At 39.1% G+C, this 23515-nt stretch overlaps 1 protein-coding gene across 2 annotated transcripts in view; it reads right to left on the bottom strand.

The window, feature by feature from the left end:
• TMEM132D (transmembrane protein 132D) overlaps window positions 1-23515 on the bottom strand; it is a 264071-nt gene that overhangs the window by 203996 nt on the left and 36560 nt on the right. For both annotated transcript variants that reach the window (XM_076352935.1, XM_076352936.1), the window contains exon 2: window positions 308-1196. In XM_076352935.1, the coding sequence (XP_076209050.1) occupies window positions 308-1196 (889 nt within the window). The remainder of the gene's footprint in view (window positions 1-307; window positions 1197-23515) is intronic.

Here is a 23515-nt window from a genome sequence, read left to right as displayed (position 1 = left end):
ACTTTAAATGTTATCTCCTATTAGCACACAGATAGGTCCCAGCTTTACTATTTCAATTTTTTTAGAAGTACTCAAAGGACAACTTCAAGAAAAGGCCTTTCTCACTCAAAGAGATCGCATCTCTGACAATTCATACGGTATTAGACTGAACCATAGCAGAAACATTGAGTCAACCAACTGCAGTACAATTTCTGTAGAGCAGCAATTGAAGGATTGTTAGACAGTTTATGCATGAGAAAGTTACTTCCCATACCAAGAGTAGAGAAACAAAAAATAAGGTACCAAAGAAACACAAAAACAGCCTTACCTCAGTGTGAACTGATCTTCTGTTGAATTTTTAGCAACAGATACAAGGAAAGTCAAAATGTCACCTTGCTTGACAGTTTTTGGTGCATACTGGATGGCAATATTATTATCCAATCTCATTTCATTTAAAGAAGGGCCAGCATGTGTCTGGTAAAGGAAGACACTTCCAATCCTCTGCAAGGGAGGTCCCGACTCATCAATGTCATTGCGCCCTGGTCGGATCCCATTGCTTTTCCTTACATCCTCCTTGGTGCATTCCCCTTTCTCATCTCCTGGTTGTATGGCATAGTAAAGCTCCACAGGGCTCCCTTCAGACTGATCCATTGGTTTCTTACGGCCAGCAACAACCGTGGGGGGGTTAAACCAGCTTGGCAGGAGCTCCAGCTCTGCCACACACAACCCCAGATCCCCTTTCAGCCTGCAGCTGCCTCTGACTTCCCGCGTCTCTCGAAAGGCAAACACCCGCAGGCAGGGCAGCCGTTCCGTAGTGCTATAGTCATCCCAGTCCCTGCCCACGATGTAGAACAGGACCTGGACTTTAGGCTTGCTTGGGTAAATTTTGTCGCTCATTATGAAGGCCTTAAGTTTCCAATTAAAGGAGAACTTGTTAGTAGATCCAAATGGATTTGAAGATAACATTAAGTCCTGGGGCACTACTTGTTCAACGGAAAAAGGTCCATAGCTGGCATTTAACACAGGTGGCCTCTTGGATTTGTAGATCAGAAAGGATTCCACTCGGGACTGCAAGCTAGAATTCCTCATAATATCCTGGTTGGCTTCCTTAAGAAAGAAGGAAACATCCGCATTGTGGATACGATAGGTCACAGGCAAGTAAGTTGGCAGTAAAGAAAATCTCTGTATACTCTCCAGGATCCCTCGACTCTCAGTCACTGTTGAAAGGAAAGGAGAGTTTAAAAGATCAGATCTTCAAGTCATACTGTGATATAACCTCACTGACTTTACTGAGGGGATTGACCTCACTGTAGCCGATATTAGCAGCAATAGCAAGCATCATCAATCCATGCAGAAGTAGCCTAGGTAAATGATGATTTATCTAGTTAGCTTGGAAAACAATAGGTTATGATATGTTGTACACGGCAGCTAGATTAAAAGAAGTCGCTGGTGTAGGTTTACCCATGCCAAAGGTCACATCTTCACTTGCAATATACATTTATTATTGGAGAGCAAAATTACCCAGTCAGCATCTGCAACGTAAGATCACTGCACAGGCACATTTAAAAAGGAATTTGATCACTAAAGCAAGCTGCACCTGTACAGGAAACCAATGCAATGTTTTTACATCAAATGCTGCACGTGGACCACTTAGAGTTCACTTCAAACTTCTTTTCAGTGCTCTCAAGCAATACATGGCCTTTAAGTGGTTTCCTGCACAAGGCTGAATTTCACTTTAAGAATAGTTAGCACAATAACCATTTACACAAAAGCTCCTTTACAACACTCTGGTACTAGAGGATTTCAAAAGGAGCTTTATTTGCATCCAATTTATAGTCCCCTCTATTTCACTTCATCTATGAAAAGTGGGTTTTTTCTGTAAATAACTATCGGGATTCACGCCACTGTTGTTGTCTAACCCTACATTGTTCCTTAATACAACTGCATTATCTGCAGGCTGCACGTCACTGCACGTTGAAAGAACACTTTCAATGACACTGAGCCTCTCTTACTGCAAGAGATCTATTTTAACTATGCCATCGAGCAATTACCTGAGGCAGGCTATCATATCAAAGAATAAGCTCTCCATCCTTTCTAGGAACTGTCAGTCCCAAAAAGCAAAAACATACACCGTTAAAAAATACAGATGCAAATACAATATGACCTTTCCTGTTTGAACATCTGACCTTCATGCTTATGTCTTCACACCCTAACTGTGAAATAAATTGCATTTTTTTTCCACAGCAAATTCAAATCCTTACCCTTATTCAGAAAGATGACAAAGGGTTACCACAGATGGCATTCAAAGGCAACCCAGTTTCCCAAGCTCTAGTCCAGAAATGCTTTGTTAGTCCTTATTTTTTGTTTGGCATCTGACCTAAATATTTATTTGCCTATCAAGTACTGCCGTGGCCTAAACTGATGCCAGTTACTCCTAATCACCAATCTACCATTTATGTACTGCAATTCATTGCAAATCCTAGAACAGGATAGAAGAGGCTTGTTGTCTTCAAATCCAATGGGAAGGTATGGTTATTTCCTAAAAACCTCTGATTTCAGACTGCAAGTGTTCACCAAAAGCGATCTGGAAAACACCTTTCACAGCAACAATCATCTTATCTACCTATGGGCTGTACCACCTGAAAGGAGAATTCGCCTTTGCAGGAGAGGAAGCCACACTGATGCTACCCATAACCAGCATGTCAATCAAGGCATTGACAAATGCTCCACAACAAAGCAGGCAATGCAGGAGATCTCACTCTGCCACGGACTTTGTCCAATCTCAGACAAGTCGCTTTTCCTGTGCTGCTGTTCTGCGTCCAACAAACAAGGGTATTACTAGTTATTTCCCCTCACCCTTTGTCTGTGTAGACTGCAAATGCAACAGACTTATCTTACTATTTATATAAGACCATCACCTACAACAACAAGGCTGTGATCTCAGTTAACGTCTCCAGGCACTAACATAATGCAAAACAATAAACTGGAAAACTGGAGCAAAGAACTTTCTATACGGAAAAGCAAAACTAGCTGGCTATTAAAGAAAACAACCCAAACAAACCCTAGATAAGGGTGGGCATCATTCAGCTGTAAGACAGAAGGAACAAATCTCAGAATGAAAGAGGCCAGGAAGAAAGTATTGCAGAGAAGAGTTTCACAGTTTTGGAAATCTTTCTCTCCATCTTGAAAAACTGAAATTCCTCTCCCAATAAACAATTAAAATAAAAACTTACTTTTAAAAGTTTAATTAATGCCAAATCTTAAACCCCACCTGGAATTAGAAATAAATTCCATCTGAAGAATCAGGAAAATGACCTCAGCACACATCATCATGTGAGACTGTAAATTGCAACAGCAATAAAAGGCTGAAGTCCCGTGATCCTAGAGGTGGGAAATTTAGCTTAGATCTTGTTTGAATTTACGGAAAGTCACACCCGAGGCTTTTCTGCTTGTTTTTAATCAAGAGTAAACTGCAGAGATACTTTGCCTGCAAAAACACCCTTTATTTTAGCCTTGGACTTTTTCAGCATTCGGCTCCCACTCTCTCCAGATATTCATTGAGAGCAGATGAAGTTTTTAAAGACCTTTTTCTAGATAATCCCCCAACAAATATTTCTAACAACTCTAAATGGCTTTGCTAGTACTTACAGTTGCAGGGCTGCATCTCTCCTATCCAGCCCTAAGGCGAAATCTGTTCTGCTGTGTACTCCTCAGATCACCCAGCCCATAACATCGTTCCTCCATCTAATGTCCCATTTATAAATTCCACACTCATTTTGTACTCCTCCCAACAGCTTGGCAAAGCACCATTAAACACAGTGAGGCATCAAGGAGGCAACTTAGAGAGAGGGAAAAAAGCTCAGGGTATTCAATTTTTTTATTTCCCTTATTTTGATTGCAGCTCCCTCCCTTGCATTCCACAGGGAGAAGTACATTATTTTTATATTAAAACTAACAGAGTGTTTCGCCTCATAATTTTTTTTAATCATTTATTTTAGTGCTTAATTATCTAAGGGATTAAAAATCTTCCCTCTGCATTCCCCATCTCCACAGGACAATGTTCCTCAGAGTTTGTAAATCAATGGCTCTTTGGAATAGGAGAGCAACACAAATTAAAAAAAAACCAGGAGGTGAACTGCCTATTAAAAAAAGGAAACAATCTCACCAGACAGAGCAGGGTCCATTGGTTTTTAAATTTTTGGGCAATGGCAAACTGGTCTGCTCGCTGTTGCACTTCCCCCTACCATCAAGCTGTGGACATGCACTGAATATGAATTGGCTTATGCTGGAAGCTGACAGCAGCTTTCCAAACAGCCAAAGGCCAAAAATTCAAACAATTTTACACTTTTATCTGGGGAGAGTTATAATCAGCACAAACAGAAAAAAATTCTCAAAAACTACACTGAGCTCTGCAGTACCATCTGGATTTTGACCGTGAAAGTTTATTAAGGATTCTGAAGGATAGGAAATTAAAAACAACCATCAGCGTCCTTAATTGCAACCATGACTATTTTTGTAAAAATTATGCATGTTTATACAAAGGCAGAATTGCATAAGATTACAATTTGGTGTGTTATTGGGTGAGACCCAGCATAAAAGTGGAGTTTTAAAGATTTAAGTCATAGCATCTACCCTAAATATTACAACAGATCTATACCATCATAATCAAAATTCCACAGGAACAACCCACCTGAATAAATAAGACAAGAATCACACAGTGAATCTTTCAGTTTAAATATGTCAAACAATAAAGGGTGGGTAACTGAAGTGCTGTTAAGGAAACAACATCAAGACAAGGAATATACAGTTAAATTCGGCAACTGCAACTTATCTTTACTGTACCACTATATCTGAAGGCTTGTCTACACGGGGAACTTGGCAGCAGAATAACCAAGTGCAAGAGTGCAATACATTAACCAGCCTTACTAGTTCTCTTTGTGGATGTACGGCACAGAGTACATCATACTCTGTGTCAATAGAGAAAGCAGCGGTACCAGATTAAAACAAACTTTCAGGAGTTTAATCTATCCACATAAGGACAGATTCCTATGATCCACAGAGACCCGCTCAACTTTGAATTGATTAGTTGTGGCCAGCTGTAAGATCAGTTTATCTTAAGCTGAGACATTGCAGGGGAAAAAACAGATTCTTCCAGAGGACCGTAGCAAGCGATGCCTCACAGCGCTCCCGCATCTCAAGGGGCTGACCCTCAACTGGAGTAGACTGCTTCGCCGCAAGGTCTGGTGAAGACAATCTTCTGCAACTGCAGAGTGGTGTTACAGCACTCTGCATTCAGGAGATGATCCCCAACAGTTTGAAGAAAACCAATAAAATCTAATTTTGATGCTGTGCTTATGCCAGGAGCTATTATTTCTCAATCCCTTACAACTACATCTGTATTTGACCTCTCATGCTGTGAATGGTTTGTTGAGGATTTCAGTCAGTGGCCACCTAGGAAGAGATGCTGTAGTAGGGTGGTTTCCTTTCCTCTCTCTTTAGTAAATCTTCCCCTGACTGACACTGTTTAAAAAAAATACTTGTCGTTGATGAAGCAGCAAATTCTTTGCAGGTCACTGAATTTGAAAAAATAGGAGAAAAAGTCAGCATATTCAGTCTCCCACACAGCCAAAGCTTGTGCATATGATATATCCCTGAACATGACGTTGTAAACATGCTGCATTTACCTTCCAAAAGGTCATACTGCTTTCTTCATTAGGCTATTAATTTTGTACTGCAGTCTGGCTAAAAATCTTAAATTTTTATTTCTTTAATATCATGTAACAGCAGCTCTCAGTCAATGACAAAACCCCTATTCATAGCTCAGTTTTACTACAAAGCTATTGACCATGGCTTCAGAAAACTGAAGAAATCTGCCAGACCACTAACTTCACTATAGAATATTGCCAGATCCTTGGGACTTCATTGCCCTAACAGTTACTTTATTTCTAAAACTGTTCAATCCACAATCATCCAGCATTCATGAGGAAAAAAAAAAAACTCTTCCAATCAACTATATAATGCTACTATTTAAAAAAAAAAATAAATTGCCTTTTTCTTGTAGATTGAAGGGAACAACTTCTTAGGAAAATTGCCTTACCAGCTGCAAGTTCAGACTGGTAACGCAATAGATGAATTTTGTTGCTGCATCTTGGGGACTGAGATAAGTGGTTCTTTTCAGCCTGGCCAGAAACGTTACCATTTTATTGGGTTTCAGCTGTTCTCGAATCTTCTGAACACTTTTGCTCTCCTAGGTTTGTTAGGCATTGGAATTTTTTTTTTAGCCAAAATCTCTAGGAAAAAAAAAAAAAGTCTGGTAGTGTGACCTATTTCCAGATCTGGAGACTAATGTCACAAGGATGTCCGTTCCAAAAAAACTTCACACTCACTTTTGGAAAATTAAGACATTTCAGTCTTAACCTAGTTAAGTGGCTGAATCCACTAATGCCCAAAAGTGAGGCAGTTTAAAGCTAAGCTATAACCACAGTGAATACCATCCCCAGGTGTATCTCAGTCAGTTCTTAACAGAGGGATGATCTACTCTGCCGGTATCTGTCACTTACTATGGACAGAGTCAATTAAGACTGTGTTACATGAATATCTGAGTAGGATCATTTCCACCTTACAGTATTGGTGTTGGTTGCTTGTCACGTTCCTTCCTTAGCTTCAAGCATCCTTCTGCGCAGCCCTTATATATGGATAGGCAAAACTGGAGCTTTCCAAGGATGACTTACTGTGTTCCCTCTTTTGCCAGTCTTGTGGCTTCAATTTGATTGTAACAATTAGCACTGCATTTTCAAGCTTTTGATTAAGTGCCATGCTTTATTGAGAACAGCTTTATGACACAGTGACAAACTGATGGGAGGTTTTGACCTCAGACAGAAAGGCAATACGGGCTTTGTGGCAGTCGCTTATTTTGCTTGTTTAAAAGCAAAGAAGTTGTTCATTGGTTGCACTTTGCAGTGGTGCCCAACAGAAGTCCAGAGGGAGGGAGCGCTGTAGATACAGAACAGCACAGCACAAAAGGCTGTAAAGAGCATCGATAGCTCAGATGAATTGGAGGGCAACAAATGAAACCCACAGGAAGAAACACACCGCACCACGTGATCAAAAACCTGCAAACCCACCCAGGATCTTACTCCAGATGATTTTCTTTGAAACCATTTTCACACAGCCGCACACCTAATCTGTGCAGTAACACAGAGTCAGGAAAGTATTTTAATGACTTGATGCCCTAAACACATGAATCCATCCCACAGATATCCACATTGAAAATTGCATGGTGGAGTTATTCCCTGACAAGAAATTAACCCAAAAGCTGCACGATTAATTTTCTGTTAGGTTATACTACCTTATATGCATCCAAAAGTGAACCGCTTGGTATCCGGTTGGACAGGCTAGGTTTCTTCCCTAGTTAGCATCTCATTTTAGTGTTGATTCTGGGAATTTAATTATATTAGTAAATCTTCATTACTTCTGCGACCAGAAGCCTTAATCAAAATCAGACTTCATCAAAAGGAACAGTATTTGCCTGAAAGAATCTACAATTCAAGTTAATAGACAAGGTTTTAAGAATTGGAAATTGATGCCAAAATAGTGATGGGATTTACCAAAAGCCATAAAGCCAGCATGCATTCAGGGCTAGAAACCAGCCATAAATCACTAATTCCTCTCTGTCATCAGTATTCGATATGAACATTTCAAAGAGATTTTCAACAGCAATTTTTTGATAAAACCTGAAAATATAAGGGGGGTTGAGGACTACATCAACCAGATTTTCCTGTAGTCTTCCCACTACTTTGTCATATAGCCAAAAAAAGAGAAAAAAACCCTCTTGTTCAACATCTCTGCCACAAACAGATAACAGAAGAAGCTGAGCCATCACATCTCTAGCACAGAGATACAGTGTGATGGTGAGCTCCTGCCTACACGTCACAGGAACAGTGCAACAGGTAAGTTTTCCTATCCTTAATATGACCTATTTCTTACAACTAAGTATTTCCTTATGAAGACATTATTATATGTAAAAACGTTCAGTAACCACGTTATTCTCTACACAGCTGTGTAACACATAAGGCTGAAATAACGGTTGACGCATTACTATCACTATTCACACTGGAGCACTGATTTCCCATCATTTTTAGCCTACTTGCTTGGAAGAGGAATATCAGCGTCTATCTTCCATACCAGTACAGAAATAAAAGAATCCAGCCTACCTGGCAGCAGGAACCCTAATCTTTCCTCCTAGCATTGTCATACCATTAGAGAACAGTTTCCAAAAAAATCTCTTGCTTTCGGTAACAAACACCATCATTCTAAAGGGCAAGTACCAACAGAACAACAATAAGGCTAAATCAGTGTGTCACGAATAGGAAAAAAAAATAGAACTCTGGAACCCAGGAGTCATGCATTTATCCGTAGCAAATTAAAAAGAAAAATGGCTTCAAAGCCAAAAGTCACCAATTTCTTTTTAAGTCCTTTCCTTATTAGCATTTCAGACTGCTCTGCCTGCTTCACTTTATAACATTCCCTGTAACTGTTTCATCCTTGGGAAATTATCATTCTTTGAGAACAATGCTGTTCCCAACCTGCCAACATCCCCCCCCCTTTCCCCAAGCTATTACAACTCTTGTTCCAGTTCTGCATGTCTGTGCGGAGCTTGTTACAAAGCAAGGCAAAGATGACTTGAACATCAAGGCCACAGACTATGTAGAAGAGCTTCTTTGTAAAAAGGTGACTCCTCATTGCTTGTAAGGGAATTTTAAAGAAGTTGGAGTATTGTCGGAGAGTGGAACGTACATTAAGTGACAGTCACAAAGCAGATGCTGAATAAAGTAAATTAAACTTTGCACAGATGCAGACAAATCATTTGTACCATCATTTCTAAGAGGAATACACACTTGCAAACCATTCTTTTTATGAAAACTATCAAGCATTGCTACGGCAGTCAGAAACAGAAAGAATTTTTAAGTGCCAAGTCCTGCAAGGAAGGAAGGACTCTGACACAATGTGCTTAAACTTCATAAGAATATTCCTGTGCATAAAGACAAGTCAGTTAATGCTTTGCTGAAACAGAGGCTGGACTTCTTTGCAAGAGGCCATGTTACAGCCTGCCCATTAAAGCACATCTTAACCACTTTTGCTTCTGTGTTACCAATCCTGCTAGATTGCTCCTCTTGAGCAATCTTGTAGTCCATCTTGCAATTTCTCTATTAACTCCACAAAGAAGTTTCCATGACCTGAGTGGGAAAGGGAGAAAACCTCCTAATGAAATACAGCATGAAATTCATCCCAGAAGGGTCTCCAAATACAATACTGAATCAGAAAACAAGAAATACATCTGCAGAGCAATCCTCAGTTAAGAAATCTACTCCATCTTTAGTGGTGTACCATTTGGCCCACCTCAAAGAATTGTCACTCAAGCGTTTCAAGGACTCTGGCTCAAGCTTCTGATTTTACCTAAAGGGCGGCAAGTAAACCTGGATGACAGACTTTGTACCTACTATCTCTGTATCCCAGATCAAGTACACACTGTCAAGTGTGTGACTGGACCATTCAGCTGCTGTGACAGTGTTATTTATGTTGTCAATGCGATGTTACTGAACCACAATGACTTATAATATATAGTCTCTCTACACAATCTCTTTCACACAGGAACTCTATGTTTGATTTTACAGAAAAATTTAGAAGTGACAAACATTCAGAAAATGGTCTTCTAGAAAGGGACCTCTTGCTCCAGCAGACAAAGCAACTGGCACCACAGAAACAATCCTCAGTCTTAACATGAGCCACTATCTGATGCTTCAAAAGCAGGGCAATAAACTAAAACCAAAATGAATCTATCAATTTCACAAGCCTGCCTGTCAGGAACTCCTTGTGCACTGCCATAAATGATAAGTCTGAAAGTTGAATCATGACATCAAAGGATTTCCATGCCTCCATGTCTGGAGTGAGAGCAGGCATCTGACCTTGGCATGCGTAACGGGCATGCATAACCTTATATGCATGACTTCAAGGATCATTCAAGGTCATATACTCATCCAGCACTTTTCATACTTTAACTGTTATTTGACTTGATGAGTTTATAAGTGCTCATCTTTGATACATACTCACAGATGCAGATTGTACCCCCAGTTGCTGTATCAATCCAGGAATTCCAGTTGCCTCGATGGGCCTGATTAGCAGTCAGATAAGGTCTTTCTGACAACAGCACTATAGTCTGATGACACAATATTTTCTTGGAATGTCACATTTTACTGAAGTTTGAAGAAACTTTTGTAAATTAATCATTGATGTCAGGACAGACTACACCTCATCATTCATTAAGAGACAGATGAACAATCCTGAAGTTATTTTATTATTCACATTGACAGACAGATAAAGAAATCATTTAAATAAAAGGGCTGCAGAGGAACACATACACCTTTATATTACCAAGCGATACAAAAATGATCAGAGAAAGATCATATAACAAAGGCAAGTTACCACCTGAAAAGGCAGCAAAGTAATAATTACAGAGAAAAGTATTAAGATAAAAGGATACGGCACTGTTTCACATAAGATCTGGTGTCAGCCTGAACATGAAAGGGCAAAGCAGTGATGGGCACCACAAAGTTTACAGTAAGAAAAAAAGGAAAAAAAAAAACCCAAACCCACAGACATGTTAACTACTGGGGGATAGGGAAAGAGTGGCTAGGAAAATTTTTCTGACACTCCAGATGCAAAACATCAATAATCACACAGAGGGCTGTCCCCAATCCATCAACTGCAAGGAGTAAAAGGTACCAGACATGATAAGATGCATCATTCCCTTGAGCGTGTCATTGCTTACAGCAAAGAGTGAGCTTTCATCACTAACTCACTGGGCCATCTTGACACACACCATCTCTTGGCCTTTTTTTTGCAATTTTGATGCACTTATTTAATAAACCATAAAAAGATAGACTCTCTTTTTAATGAAAATAGTACTAGGTAGGTGCTATCACTTATGGCTCAAGACACCCTAGTGGTGAAAGAACTAAGAGACAAGGGCTTCAGTGTCTAATGTACTGAAAGGCTTTCAATGGCAATAGTTTGTCTCCCCCCTTCTGTACCCCCTCCCCTCCTATGCCTCTACTTGCAGAGGAAGAAAGAAATTATGAAGATTTCAAAGACTTATAAAACAAAACACACACACACACACCCCCTGAACCCAAAATCCCCACAAACTTAGAAAGCTAAAATTCTTGTCAGGAGTATCTTGACTTAAATATTATTTCTAGTGTAATTATGTTTAGGAACCAATAAAAGGAAAGTAAGCCTGGGTAGGGGGGGAGTGCAGAGTGCCAGGAGTCCAACATCAATTGTCAAATTCCTCATGACAGAGACAGAAATACAGGACTGCGCCTGGAACAGCCTTATACTGCTTAAACAGACTCTATTCAGACAATCAGAAGTCAGTCAGATTCTGCCTCAAATGTCTGCAAAGTTCCCCCTTCATTTTCTGCAAGGATACCAGGGACTGTGTGGAGGCTGCAGTTCTGCTACCAGGCTGTTATTGATGGGAGGAAAAAAATTTAAGCATTACATTAACACCTGACTCAGCAAAAGTAATAGACCAGTTTCTGCTGCCGGCCTTTTATGAGACAAGCCATGTCTGTACACCCTAATCCAATTCCAATGGAATGTGAACTGCAGCACAAAAGTGTTTGTGGCTGCTGGCTGATCACTATCCCCCTCCAGAGTATGATTTTTTTTTAATTCATTTTTAATTTGTTAATCCATATTGTGCCTCTACGTCTTGCTGTAGGCTCTGTGCCTAACACTGAATTTGTACAACCAACAATTACAATATCAATCTTCTATTGCTACATTCACTAACAAGATAAAAAGATTTTTTTTTTTTTAAGTTTTATTTAAATAACACCATAATGATGGTATATGCAGTAAATTTCCAGGAATGTCAATAAAACTAGCAATATTTCACTAAATACATACCCATTTTACATTCATTAAAGAAAGTGCAACTTAAAAATATTTGAGTGTGCTTTCAGAAGGAAGTGAAGTTATTAATGGGTATTTGGACCTGAAAAGTCTAGAAATTGGAGGGCACCATAGAATATATATATGTATATACACACATGTACACACACAAGCACAGATACAAGAAGGAATCTGACTTTGGTAGCATGGAACAGAGCCAGAGCTAATTAGCAGAGCTTCTTGGGTGTTTCTATTCTTCACTACGGTCTCTAGTATAGACACACTATGAACATGGGAATGCATAGTGTCCTGAATTCCATAGGGTCCTCCTGCTTAGAAGATTCGGGAAACAAATGTTTAATTCCTGTCCTGAAAAGCTGTTCTAAAATAACACGTACAGTCCAAATCTGTCAGCAACCACTAAGATATCTCACCAACTTTCCCCAAATACAAAGGCTATACTCATTAATGGAGATGAGTGAGAACCTTCTCGGTATGTTCTTATTAGCTTCTGAATCATGAGGTCTTCATCCTTCACGTGAAGTTTTCTCTCTTTGCTACAAGGTACATCTGTAACCCTGACACATTCCCGATCCTTTTCATCTTCTTATCAACTAAGTAGGAAGCTAAGGCCTCTCAGAAAAAGAATTTGCCTGAAAAAGAGGCACACAAACACCAGAATAACCAACCAGGCAGTTTTTTCAGGAGTCTAATTCTGACCATTGAATGACATCAAACTTCTAGAAGGCCTGTAGCATGCTTACAGATGCTCAGCTATCTCCAATAGCACCAGGAATGGTACCTTGCCTCTCTCTATACGCCAGAGAGGAAAAATGAATGCATACTTTTTTCCTAAAGAAAGTTTTGCAGAGCTAACTAAAGCATCTGTGTGTGCAAGCTAGCTATACCTCAGCTGCTTTATCATCCCCAGGAGTATCCATGATAATCCACTCCCAGATGGTGACTGAGCAGAAGAGATGATCCAGTCTAAAACTTGCTGCTAAGTGGCTCCTCTCTTCTCATTCCTCTTTTGCTTCCTCATAGTTGCAAAATCATGCTCTCCCCACTAGGCAAATTGGGCAGTCATCGCTTCTTTCAGGTGAGATGACTCAGCTCATCTAGATTGGCAGAAATAATCTACTTTTTCCTGCTCATTTTCTGGTGAATTAACACACTGTATTGGCTCAGTAAGAGGCTGGCTGAGGTGCCAAGAGCGTGCACAGGAGGGCAGAGTTACACACCAGAGCCCCGCTATGGGAGAGTGGGACCAATTCCTTCTGGTGGCAGGAGGCTGCTGGATCATTCCAGATTGTCTAGCAGCTCCTGGAGTCATCACCATGCAGAAACCTGCATCAGTTTCAAGCCCTTGGTTGACCACAAATATGAAGCTCATTGCTTGCCCTTGCCTTAGCCCAGGCACAGCTAAGTCATTGCAACAGTGTGGTTAATGGGTTAGCATGGCAAACCCCCAAACCTTTTTAAGAGAGATGACTAGTCTGATTTTCGAGTGCGAGAGAGACAACAGATTATGATTCTTTGAAGAGTGCCGATTTATTTACTTAGGAGTTAATTTTTCAGCTGTACTTAGACCTTAAAGACACAAGTAGAATTTCACAGCAAGTCACTAACCAGGTCAAGTACTTTTAAATATTCAATAATGCATTATATGCATCTTTTCAGACTTAAAATACCTTTGAAAGTCTGACTTACTGTTCTACAGGGCTGTGAATTACTAATTTTTTTTTTTAAAACAAAGCCAGTTTGCAATTTGACAGTTTATTTTGTAATAAAATATTTTGCCTCTTTAGAAACATATTTTACAGATACATGGCATATTACTGTATCTTTAAAATTCCCTCTGTTCTTGTTCTGGAAATAAACCAGCGTGCTATTCTCTCAACTTTCTCAAAAGTGTAATAGACAGAAGAGTTAAGAGGATTGAAATTATCATTTTGTAGCTCCATAATTTTTTTTCCTATCCAGGGAAACTCCAAAGGGCATGAACTCCTGAACTTACCTAGTATTCATTTAACTACATCTAGGGAAAGTTCTTTGCTCATGCAAATCTCCAAAGTCTTATTCAGAAACTGATTCCACCTTTTCAAATCATCCTCTTTCTCTTCCTTCTCATACCTATTTAAAAGTGATTTCTAGATAAGCTTATGGTACTGATAAAGATGCTACAGTGTTTGACACTCCATAAACACCTAAAAATAGAAAGATAAGCTAGAACTCCTCTTTTTTTTTTTTGTCTGCCTGACAGAAAGTATCCAATGTTTTCTTTGGCACTTCTTTGGGAGTTTGTTCTGACAATTTTGAGCCAGTTTCACATCTCCTTGCAGATTCTAAAGGTCATATTCAAATCTGCCTCAGCCAAATACCTTGTTTTCTTGAAGTCTGACTAGAAATTGGAATGTTATACCTGGGTGTCACAGTCAGAATCCTCCTCCGAGGATGCCATGAGACGTGAAGCTGAGGACTCCGGCTATTTAATTGCAGGAAAGTTCCTCCTGGAGAATGTGGAGGATGTTTGAAATTCAGCAGCAATAAAGACTGCAGGGGGGCTGCACAAGCAGCACTGAGAGCTCAAGATTATTTTCCCCTACCCTCTAATTATCTTGGATACTTAAAAATCTCTGCTACTTGGACATGAATAGTTTTGCATTCTAGTTCCACTGAGAAGCTTTGAACAAAAAATTTCAGAAGCACTGGTGAAAAACATACAATAGAAAGCTCAGAAACAATAATCCTACATTTAAAACAAATTACAGACATACTTTCTGCCAAGCAGGTCTTCACACTTATGAAGAACACAAATTGAAGTCCCTGTCATAGCGAGCTCTTAGAGGCTGGTTCTCTGAGCATTCAAAACAATTATCCTCATGAGTGTCTCAGTGTATATTTGCACATGTGAACCCATATGCACATTTGAAATAGTTTAATTCATTTTTAGCATCTATGTTTGTGTGTAGTTAAGAGAAAATCCTACTGCAAGCAAACAGACTTAACACAGACAACTTAGTATGTACCAAATGGATTTTACAATTGTTTAATTGACTGATGCTTCGCATCACTGCTTGTAAATAACAGATTAAAAGATGAAGTTTTCTAATTGAATGTCTACAGAATAAAAAGCAGTACCTACCAGGATTTGTCTGCAAGCAGAAAACCAGCCAAAAGGTTTTACCCTATTTAAGTTGCATTTGGAACATGCACTGGCCACTGCATTTTATTCAGTAGGGCTAATTTATAGAACTGGTGCTGCAGTTTGGTATATTCTACTCTAAATCTGTGTGAATAACTGATTTTTCAGCTGCCCAGCTAAACTGACCAAAAACAATTCTCTCAGGTCAATCCAAAGTGAAATTCCTTTTTTCACCCCATCACTACAAAGGGGAAGCAAAAAAAAAAAAATCTAATAAAACCTTAATAAAGGATTATGTTACCCTTTAAAAGTTAAAAAGAAAAAAAAATGTAAAGCCTCCAACCTTTCTTCTCAAACTCCATCTTACTTTTTGAATATTACTTTCACAGGAAAGCTATTCTCTGTTTCCATTTTAATCCACAGCCTTCCTACTAAACTGGCATGTAAAAGAGGTACTGGATTTTTTTTTAACCTAGTACATGTGTAATAAAGGCAGGTCATTTAAAGCTTGACATTAGCCATTCATAGGGAAGCATTCTTGAACATACTAGCTACCTCTCATTGTCCTAGTTGGATAATAATCAAATCACTGGATAAATGGAATAAATAGTTGAGCAAGTATTTCTATGCCTAGTTACCACGATCCACAAATCACTACCAACTGTTGTGTTATTACATTACAAAGATAAGGATTAAACCTGTATTTGAAAGACAACAAATACATAATTAAGACTGAACAGAAAAGTACCGATTACTTGATCTAATTTATGTCACTATTTCTTGTTTTACAAATTAAGCTAAGCTTTGCTTCTTTACATATCTATGCATGCAGTCTACAAATACTTAAGACCCCTTTCTTGGTCCCTGAAAAATGGTTTGAGTTGCTCAAACAAATCACAGAATGTACAGACATTTACTGCCTGGCACTTTAGGAAATATCCAGGAATAAATCAACCACAGAAAGTGAAGGAAAGCAAAAGCATTAAAATGACATATTAAAAGTGTTCTCCCAAATTACATGTGGTTCACAGAGGCGCCACGTAAAATTTAAAGCCCTCAAGTCTTAAATTTTGTATAAATAGCAAGTAGCATTACTGATACCATAGTCATTGAAAGTGCAGAACTTTGCGTATCTTAAGTAATTTTGATACCTTACTACTCCACCTGAAGAAGGAAGACAGATCAGATTCATCGGTAATATCTTGGGAGGAGATACTTGTAATAGGTGAAGAATCTCATACACTGTACAGAAATAGGAGAAACATTCCCAATAAAAAGTTCATCAGATAAAGTGCACATAGCGCCCCATGAAAATTAGCACTGCAAGCAGATTGTATGCTGAAAAATTATATAGCTGGTCCTTTCAGGTTGACATGTCTCTGCTGCATGTGCATGCGGTTCCTTCCTCAGCACAAGAGTAATAAATTCTGTCTAGTTGTTACTGCAATACAAGCTAAAAAGTAAATACTTTATACCTGGAGCATCTCAGTGTTTTTCTTGGCATTTTTCTGCCTGTTGCTTCTCTAAATCACCTAAAATCCACTATTACCTTGTATTGTGACCACATCAGGACCTACAGGCTAGTTCTGAAGAACAGCTGGACACCGTGCAAGGAAACACACTGTAATTACCATTGCCAGCACTCTCCTCTAAGCATGGAACAGGTAACTACCCAAGAAGACTTTCCTGCCATATGTGGGTATTTCAAATATGGTGTGAAACAAAACCCTTCTCTCTCACGATAGTTAAAGATTTCAGATCGGTTTATCTGCACAGTACCTGTGTTTTTGTTTCGGGAGGGTGCTGTTGTTTTCTTTGGTGTTGCTTTTTAAAGTACTGATCCTGCCAGGATGTTTCAAATTATTTACATTTAAGAGGATGCACAACCATAATACGCACTTAAGTTCAGCTCTACTTTCCGAAAAGAGGACTCTTCTTGTTTCCTCAACAGAGCACAACGTGATCCCTGCTTAGGAACATGTGCAATTCCATAGGCTGAATAACTGAAGGCAGCAATATATCACGTTTTTTCATAGATACAAAAATAGTCAACTCCCACCCTTGTTCATGCAGAAACATCCCTTAGGGCTTATGCCCTCTGGTTTCTTTCAGCCTTTTTAAAGGTCACGGTCTGACATTTCAACAGTGTTAGAAGTCATTGTCTTCCTTTCTATATGTGCGTCCCTGCTTAAGCATTATTCCCTTCTAGTCACAAGGCCCAAGGCAACAAATTACTTCTTTGTAAGAAGGCTAGATCTGGTAACTGCACTTGGAGACTGATTAAAAATAAGACAAAGCAGCTGAGCTGAAATAATGCTAGATGGAAAGGGGTTATGCATAAAACCAACAATTCACAGGAAACATGAAATTAAAATAGAAGATGCACCTTTTTTCCCCCCACTTAGGTTGAAAAACAAAACAAAAGATGAAGCCTGTCTCATTCACAGACCAGAGTAGCTCAGCTCTTTTCTATAATGGCAAGTGGTATATTGCCAGTTACTACTAATACTTCAATTTAAATAGAATTCTCCTCTCTCCACTAAAGCATGACCAAAGAATAAAAAAAACCAAACAAACAACAACTTACTTTATAAACAGGATTTGCAGCTTTTACATAACACATTGTCCTTTCAAAGCTGTTGTAACTGGCAAGTGAGGTCACCAGAGAGCATGAACTGCTCTTTAAATGAAGAGGAGGACTGAGGGGAGGAACTCTGTATTTAATTAGAAGCCACACCAGGGGATGGTTTGGCTAATTGCATGACTTAGCAAAACCCCAAGGCTGCTCTAGGTTAAATTAGTTTGTGAGAGCCTTCTATAAGCTTTTATGCTCTTACAGTACTCAGAATACCATGCACTCCAGTAATGCCTTTCCCGAGATCATCGCCTGCCCAGAGTTATTATCGGAAAATCTCCTATGAGAAAATTCTTTGGAAGTGTCTACCTCCTCACTGAAATACTCAAATAGTACTAAGCGGCCACAGCAACCAGAAAGTCAGGGAGCCACCTTACCACATTCTTCTGAAAGCATTTTAACAGTCCTACCAGGGAACAGTTAGACTTGTGGTGGGTTTATTGCTTTTTATTTTTTGATTGAAGGAAAAATTGCAGAAAGGCTGTTCTCTGAAAATTTCTGCAGCTGTAATTAGGGAGTGTATCAAATATGTTGCCAATTAGCTTAATTGGTGTGCAGGCTGATTGAGACCTGAGTAGGAAAGGTTTCTCATTACTTAAGGGGGGGAAGAAAGAAGAAGTAAAGACCAAAAATTCTCATAAGCTTGCTAAGAGGAAAAGAGGCAGAGGAAGTATTTGACTACTGCTCATGATGAAGTAACAGTTCTCCAAGTATTTGAAGAGAACAAGCTCTTTGAAGAATGGTTTCAGCTGTACGTCACTAAATCCCACACTAAGTGCTAGAATAATGATGATTTTCAGTTGGCTCTACTACAATTTCATCAGAAGACCATAAGGGAAGATCAAAATCAGATAAGCAGAATGTTAGAGCTGACAGTGCTCCATGATCATACTCAGAGTCTATTTCTCCACATCTTAAACTATTTTTATAATTTATGTTCTGATTTAAGTGCAGCGCCAAACAATGGAATTTTTCTAGGATTGCCCACATGTTTGATCTTTGCATCTCAAAAGAATATAAAAAATTTCATCTCAAATCAAATCTACATTTTTTTTTTAATCTCAAACCTAAAACTATGGCCAAACACACTCAAGATCCAGAAACAAACAACTCCTCTTTGCTTCAACCTTAACTAGGATGGCCTCTTACCATTAGTATTCTGCGTTAATAAGAAGTGAGTGAAGTAAAAGAAAACAACATCTGAAGACAAAGAATCTAATCAAAGCTACAAACCATAGGGGCTTTGTCTCATGGATAGTGTCTCTTGACCAAAATACAGCTCAATTCACATCATCGCTTCAAGTACTTAATGATTTTCAGTCTTTTATAGTGCAGATCAATTAGCTCATCATTGTACTATGGTGAGAGTAAGTTTAAGTGAAGTTGTTATCCTGTGTTTGTTAGCCTATGTGAAAGTTTAGTCTCTGACCTATTTCCAGGGTGCAGGTATTAGTAGTACGCATTACTGATCGAAGTCAGAGGGTAACCTTTAAAAAAATGTTTCCTTCATGACAATGTTGCAATAATCTGTTGAAGTAGCATGTTTTCATGCCAATAATAAAGCCAAACAATGTTTCTATAAATAAAGTTAAAGGAAAATACAATAAAAATCAAGCTATGTATTCCTATACCCCAGTGAAAACTTTATACTAATGGAAAAAACAAATGCATAGTAAATTTCTATTTACAGCCCTCGTACTTAAAGGTCACATATATCCTACTCAAAAATATACCATAGTGCTTACCAAATACAGGCATGGAAATTATCCTATCAAGAGCAGAAGAGCACTTACTAATGCATAGCACACGTTTCTGTCTGCAAGTAAAACTGAAATGAAAATAACTAAAGAAGGTGAACGTATCACAATTAGGTGAAAGGATAATAAATGTCCTCCTTATATTATTTTAATATTCCTGTGAAAACTTTGTATCGCTCAATTCCGCAACAAATTTCAGAGGGGCTGTTGGAATTTCGACCTTTCTTGCCAGTGTTACTTTCCGGATCAAGGTGTGAGCATTAACTGGTAACTACTCCCATTCATATGAATAATGTCCATTTTAAAGCTTCGGCTGCAGTGTAACACCTAATTTGAATTACTGTCTGTGAAAAGAGTAGATTCAGCACGTCTCATTTATGTGCTTATCTAAACAGGAGGCAACCACACTATATAATTTAGTGTATACAGCAGTTTCTTAATAGAGAAAGTATGCACTGAGTAGCTTTTACTCAGAAGGTTTCTGTAGCTTGAAATCTGAACACTTAATACAGCAGAAGAATTTAATTTTCTGGGGCACAGTTTCTCACTGACACGGGTGCTCTTACAGCAGAATTGACAGTGTCCATTATCTTCTCAAATAGGAAGCACAAGAAATGACCATGCAAGAAAAGACGTTATAAAAGACTTCACTTAATCTGAGATTTGTGGGAGTACGGCTCCAGTTTAAACATCAAAAGCTAAGTTCAAAGTCCAACTGAAATAGGATCTGCAGATGATAGCGTGTAACTCCAGGAGCTACCCTGCCCATTTAGACAAATCATGACTGGAATTCTTACACAGTCATTACACAGCACCATTTATCTTGCTTAGTGTCTCTGAGTAATGGAGAGGACACAGACGTTGACAGACTACGGAAGAATCATTACCTTGGCCACTGAGGAGGGGAGTAAAGAACAAACACAATGCTTTTCATCTCACTTTGACAGAATGGCAGGGGAATAAGTAAAACATGGTCAATACACTCCTGGGAATACCTGACTGTCGGTTTGCTAAGAAGTAAGCACACTTTTTGCCTTAGGCTGGAAAAGCAGCTCTTAATTGGAATCAGATTGTGACCACCACACTCACAAAGTAGGGAACTCACAAAGTCCCTACTTTGTGAGTAGTTCAACGGATGTCAGCCAGGCCACTTGAGAAGCAAGGTACCAGTCTACTCTGATTTCTTCACAGTTCAGTGGTATTTCCCTCTCCTTTGGGCATTAAGAACCTTTCAACTTTGCACATGGGGATGAAGTGTGCCAGACTGATGCAAGTCCTATCTTTACCCCAAGAGCCTACACGTCATGGGCAATCAACGTAAAATTCCCCATGTCAAGCTTGGCAATGGGTTTCTCCTGTGGAATAGGAGTATGAGTCAGAGCTCTCTCATACATTTCTCAGGAGGTGTTCACTCATCCTTGGGGATGTGCCTATTTCCAAACAGTTCAAAGCAGTTACTTTCGATCTGTTATTTTATGATAGGAAGACCCATCAAGATGCAAACAGTACAGCAAATCAAGACACAATCTCTGCATAAAGGAAGTACAATCTAAATAAGTCGTGACTTCGTAATGTTGAGACCCAAGTTAATAACCAGTAGCAAGATACAAGATGGCTGAATTTCATTGGATTAAAGGGACATGGTAGAATTCAGGCCAAAACTGAAATGTTAGCTCCATTTACTTCACCAGGGAGCAAAACATGGAACATGATGGAAACATTGTGAGCAATAGGATTGTGCAGATTTGTGGTCCTTACTCAGATGACCAGAACAAGAAGAGTTCACCAGGAAAGAGCTAAGCAATAGCTATAGTATTTAAAAAGAAATGCACAACGTACAAAGTGTTGACACCACATAACCATCAAAGACAGTAGAAACGTATCTTTATAGCAGGAATCACTGCACAGAGATGCAAGATTATTTCTGTTGAAGTTGGTGTCCTGTTATTTGCATGCTTGACTTCCTTTCCTAGTCCATGCAGATCTCCATAACCGCACAGGTGTACAACCACTACTACTGAAACAGCTAACTGGGCAGGTTCACAGAAGCTCAGCCTGAACTGGCTGACATAACCAGATACTGGGAGGTCCTGTTCAGCTGTATAAAGGAGTCATAACTTAAGGATACCTAAGAAGAAGAATTAAAGGCAGGACTTGGAGGTCCTAACAGAAATGTCCCAAGAAACAACAGGATGAGGAAAAAGCTTTAACTGAGGTTTCTTCTGTCCCTGTTTAAGTCAATAATAAAGGGTCATCACAATGAAATAGGCACCTTAGGATAAGACACGGTGTATGTAAACTGCACTAATTTGCACATAATGGTAGTATACAAAACATTTACAAGCACATATATTCACTGAACCAAGAGAAATCTCCAGTTTTAGATAGGAGTAGTTAAACCCAAAAGCTAACCTAGTTTCCAAACCTCATGCATAGAAGCACCCTTACAGCAGTAGATTCAGTCTTGAAAATGATCAGCTGCAGCTTGCTTTAATGATCCACTAAGTAAAGAAGCTCATGAATGCTGGTAAATGCCATCCTGGGTGGGGACACTCGCTCTGACTGCTTGAAACAGGACAAATTACTCTGTTAGCTGTGCAGAGCGCTTATGAAGTTTGAGTCCCTGTCAGATTCTGCTGTTGCTAGCACTTTACTGTGGAAACCAAGGCTAATTAACAAAGAAAGCAAGAGCCAGATCATATTTAAAGGTGTACACGTAGATAAATATACTTTCTACATGCTGAAAAAATTCAAGAGATGAAAAGGATAAAACCCACCATAAGCCAGCATGCAGTAGCAATCTGTCAAAGGTGCTCTGACTTCATTATCACCTCCAAAGTACAGTTCTCCCACTGTGTTTCAGCCATGAACATAGCACAGGGAGATTTCAAAGCAGGTTACATAAAACATTTTCTTGGCAAAGTTCCATGGTTCTATGCTCTGAACCATCTTTTACGTTATGTTTGGTTTCACGTTACCATTCTGATTTTAATGGATAATAAATGAATATGTTTCATAACTCGGTAAGATAACCAAAATGCCAGCATCTACCTAATGAGCCTTATAATTGAGTTATAATGAATTTTATGTAGTGCTGTGTAACTTGGATGGTGCAAGGGGCACTGGAAAGATATTAAAGAGCGAACAGTTCTAACACAGTCATGGTTTTCTTGTTGACACAAGTCACAATTGGAGGATTCTGAAAAATTTTGTCACTTCAAGCTTTCTATATAATGTTTCTTGTATTAAAAGTGTGTGGCTACAAAAGCTGAACAGAAAGCAGTAATTTCACTTCATAGGAGTTTGTGTCAATAGCTAATCTGGGTCTACTATCCCATGGGAATTTCATATTATCAAAGGATTTCAAATAAAAGCTGGATGAAACTCAATTTTATGCAACCATGTGTGGTTTTGACACATGCAATCAAAAAACACACTCTGATCCAAATCTCCGCACAGCCAATTAAAAAGGGCTCCAAAGGACTTCATCATCTTCAGATCAGCTTCTTTGTCTAGATCTTGTGCCATGATACAAGCCAAGACAAGAAGTGATAGTCACAGAAGTACTCTATATATTCACTGCTTTACAGAGAAGTTCCGTGGTGCCAAACTGTGGCATCAATAAGAATCGCATAGCTATGCTGATCCAGGAATAAGAGAGTCAAAACCAGCAACTGTTATGACAGGCATACTCTGAGCTCTGTTGGGATTGCGTCTGAAATAAAGGCTTTGTGTTTCCATTGTCTAAGGAATGAACTGTGCCTTACTGCCAGGAGTCGCATTTTATACCAGCACAATATTCAAATATTTGGATCAGGTAATCAAGTGATTTACATATACCTCAACTTTCCCAGTACGCAAAGTAAATTAAAACCAAAATCTTCCCACTGACACTATCTGTTATGTTTTCAAGAAGTTCCATTCCTGCAGTTTAAGAATAGAATACGGTTGGCTTTACTCAGCTCTCCTACTTTTTACAAGCCTGATGCTTGTACAACCTAGCAGCTTTTTAGCTCAATCATATAAACGTCTTAATACCCT

This window comes from Aptenodytes patagonicus, chromosome 15 (genome assembly GCF_965638725.1).
Source record: "Aptenodytes patagonicus chromosome 15, bAptPat1.pri.cur, whole genome shotgun sequence".
In the NCBI taxonomy this organism is placed as follows: domain Eukaryota; kingdom Metazoa; phylum Chordata; class Aves; order Sphenisciformes; family Spheniscidae; genus Aptenodytes; species Aptenodytes patagonicus.
This window is presented reverse-complemented; position numbering and strand designations above follow the sequence as displayed.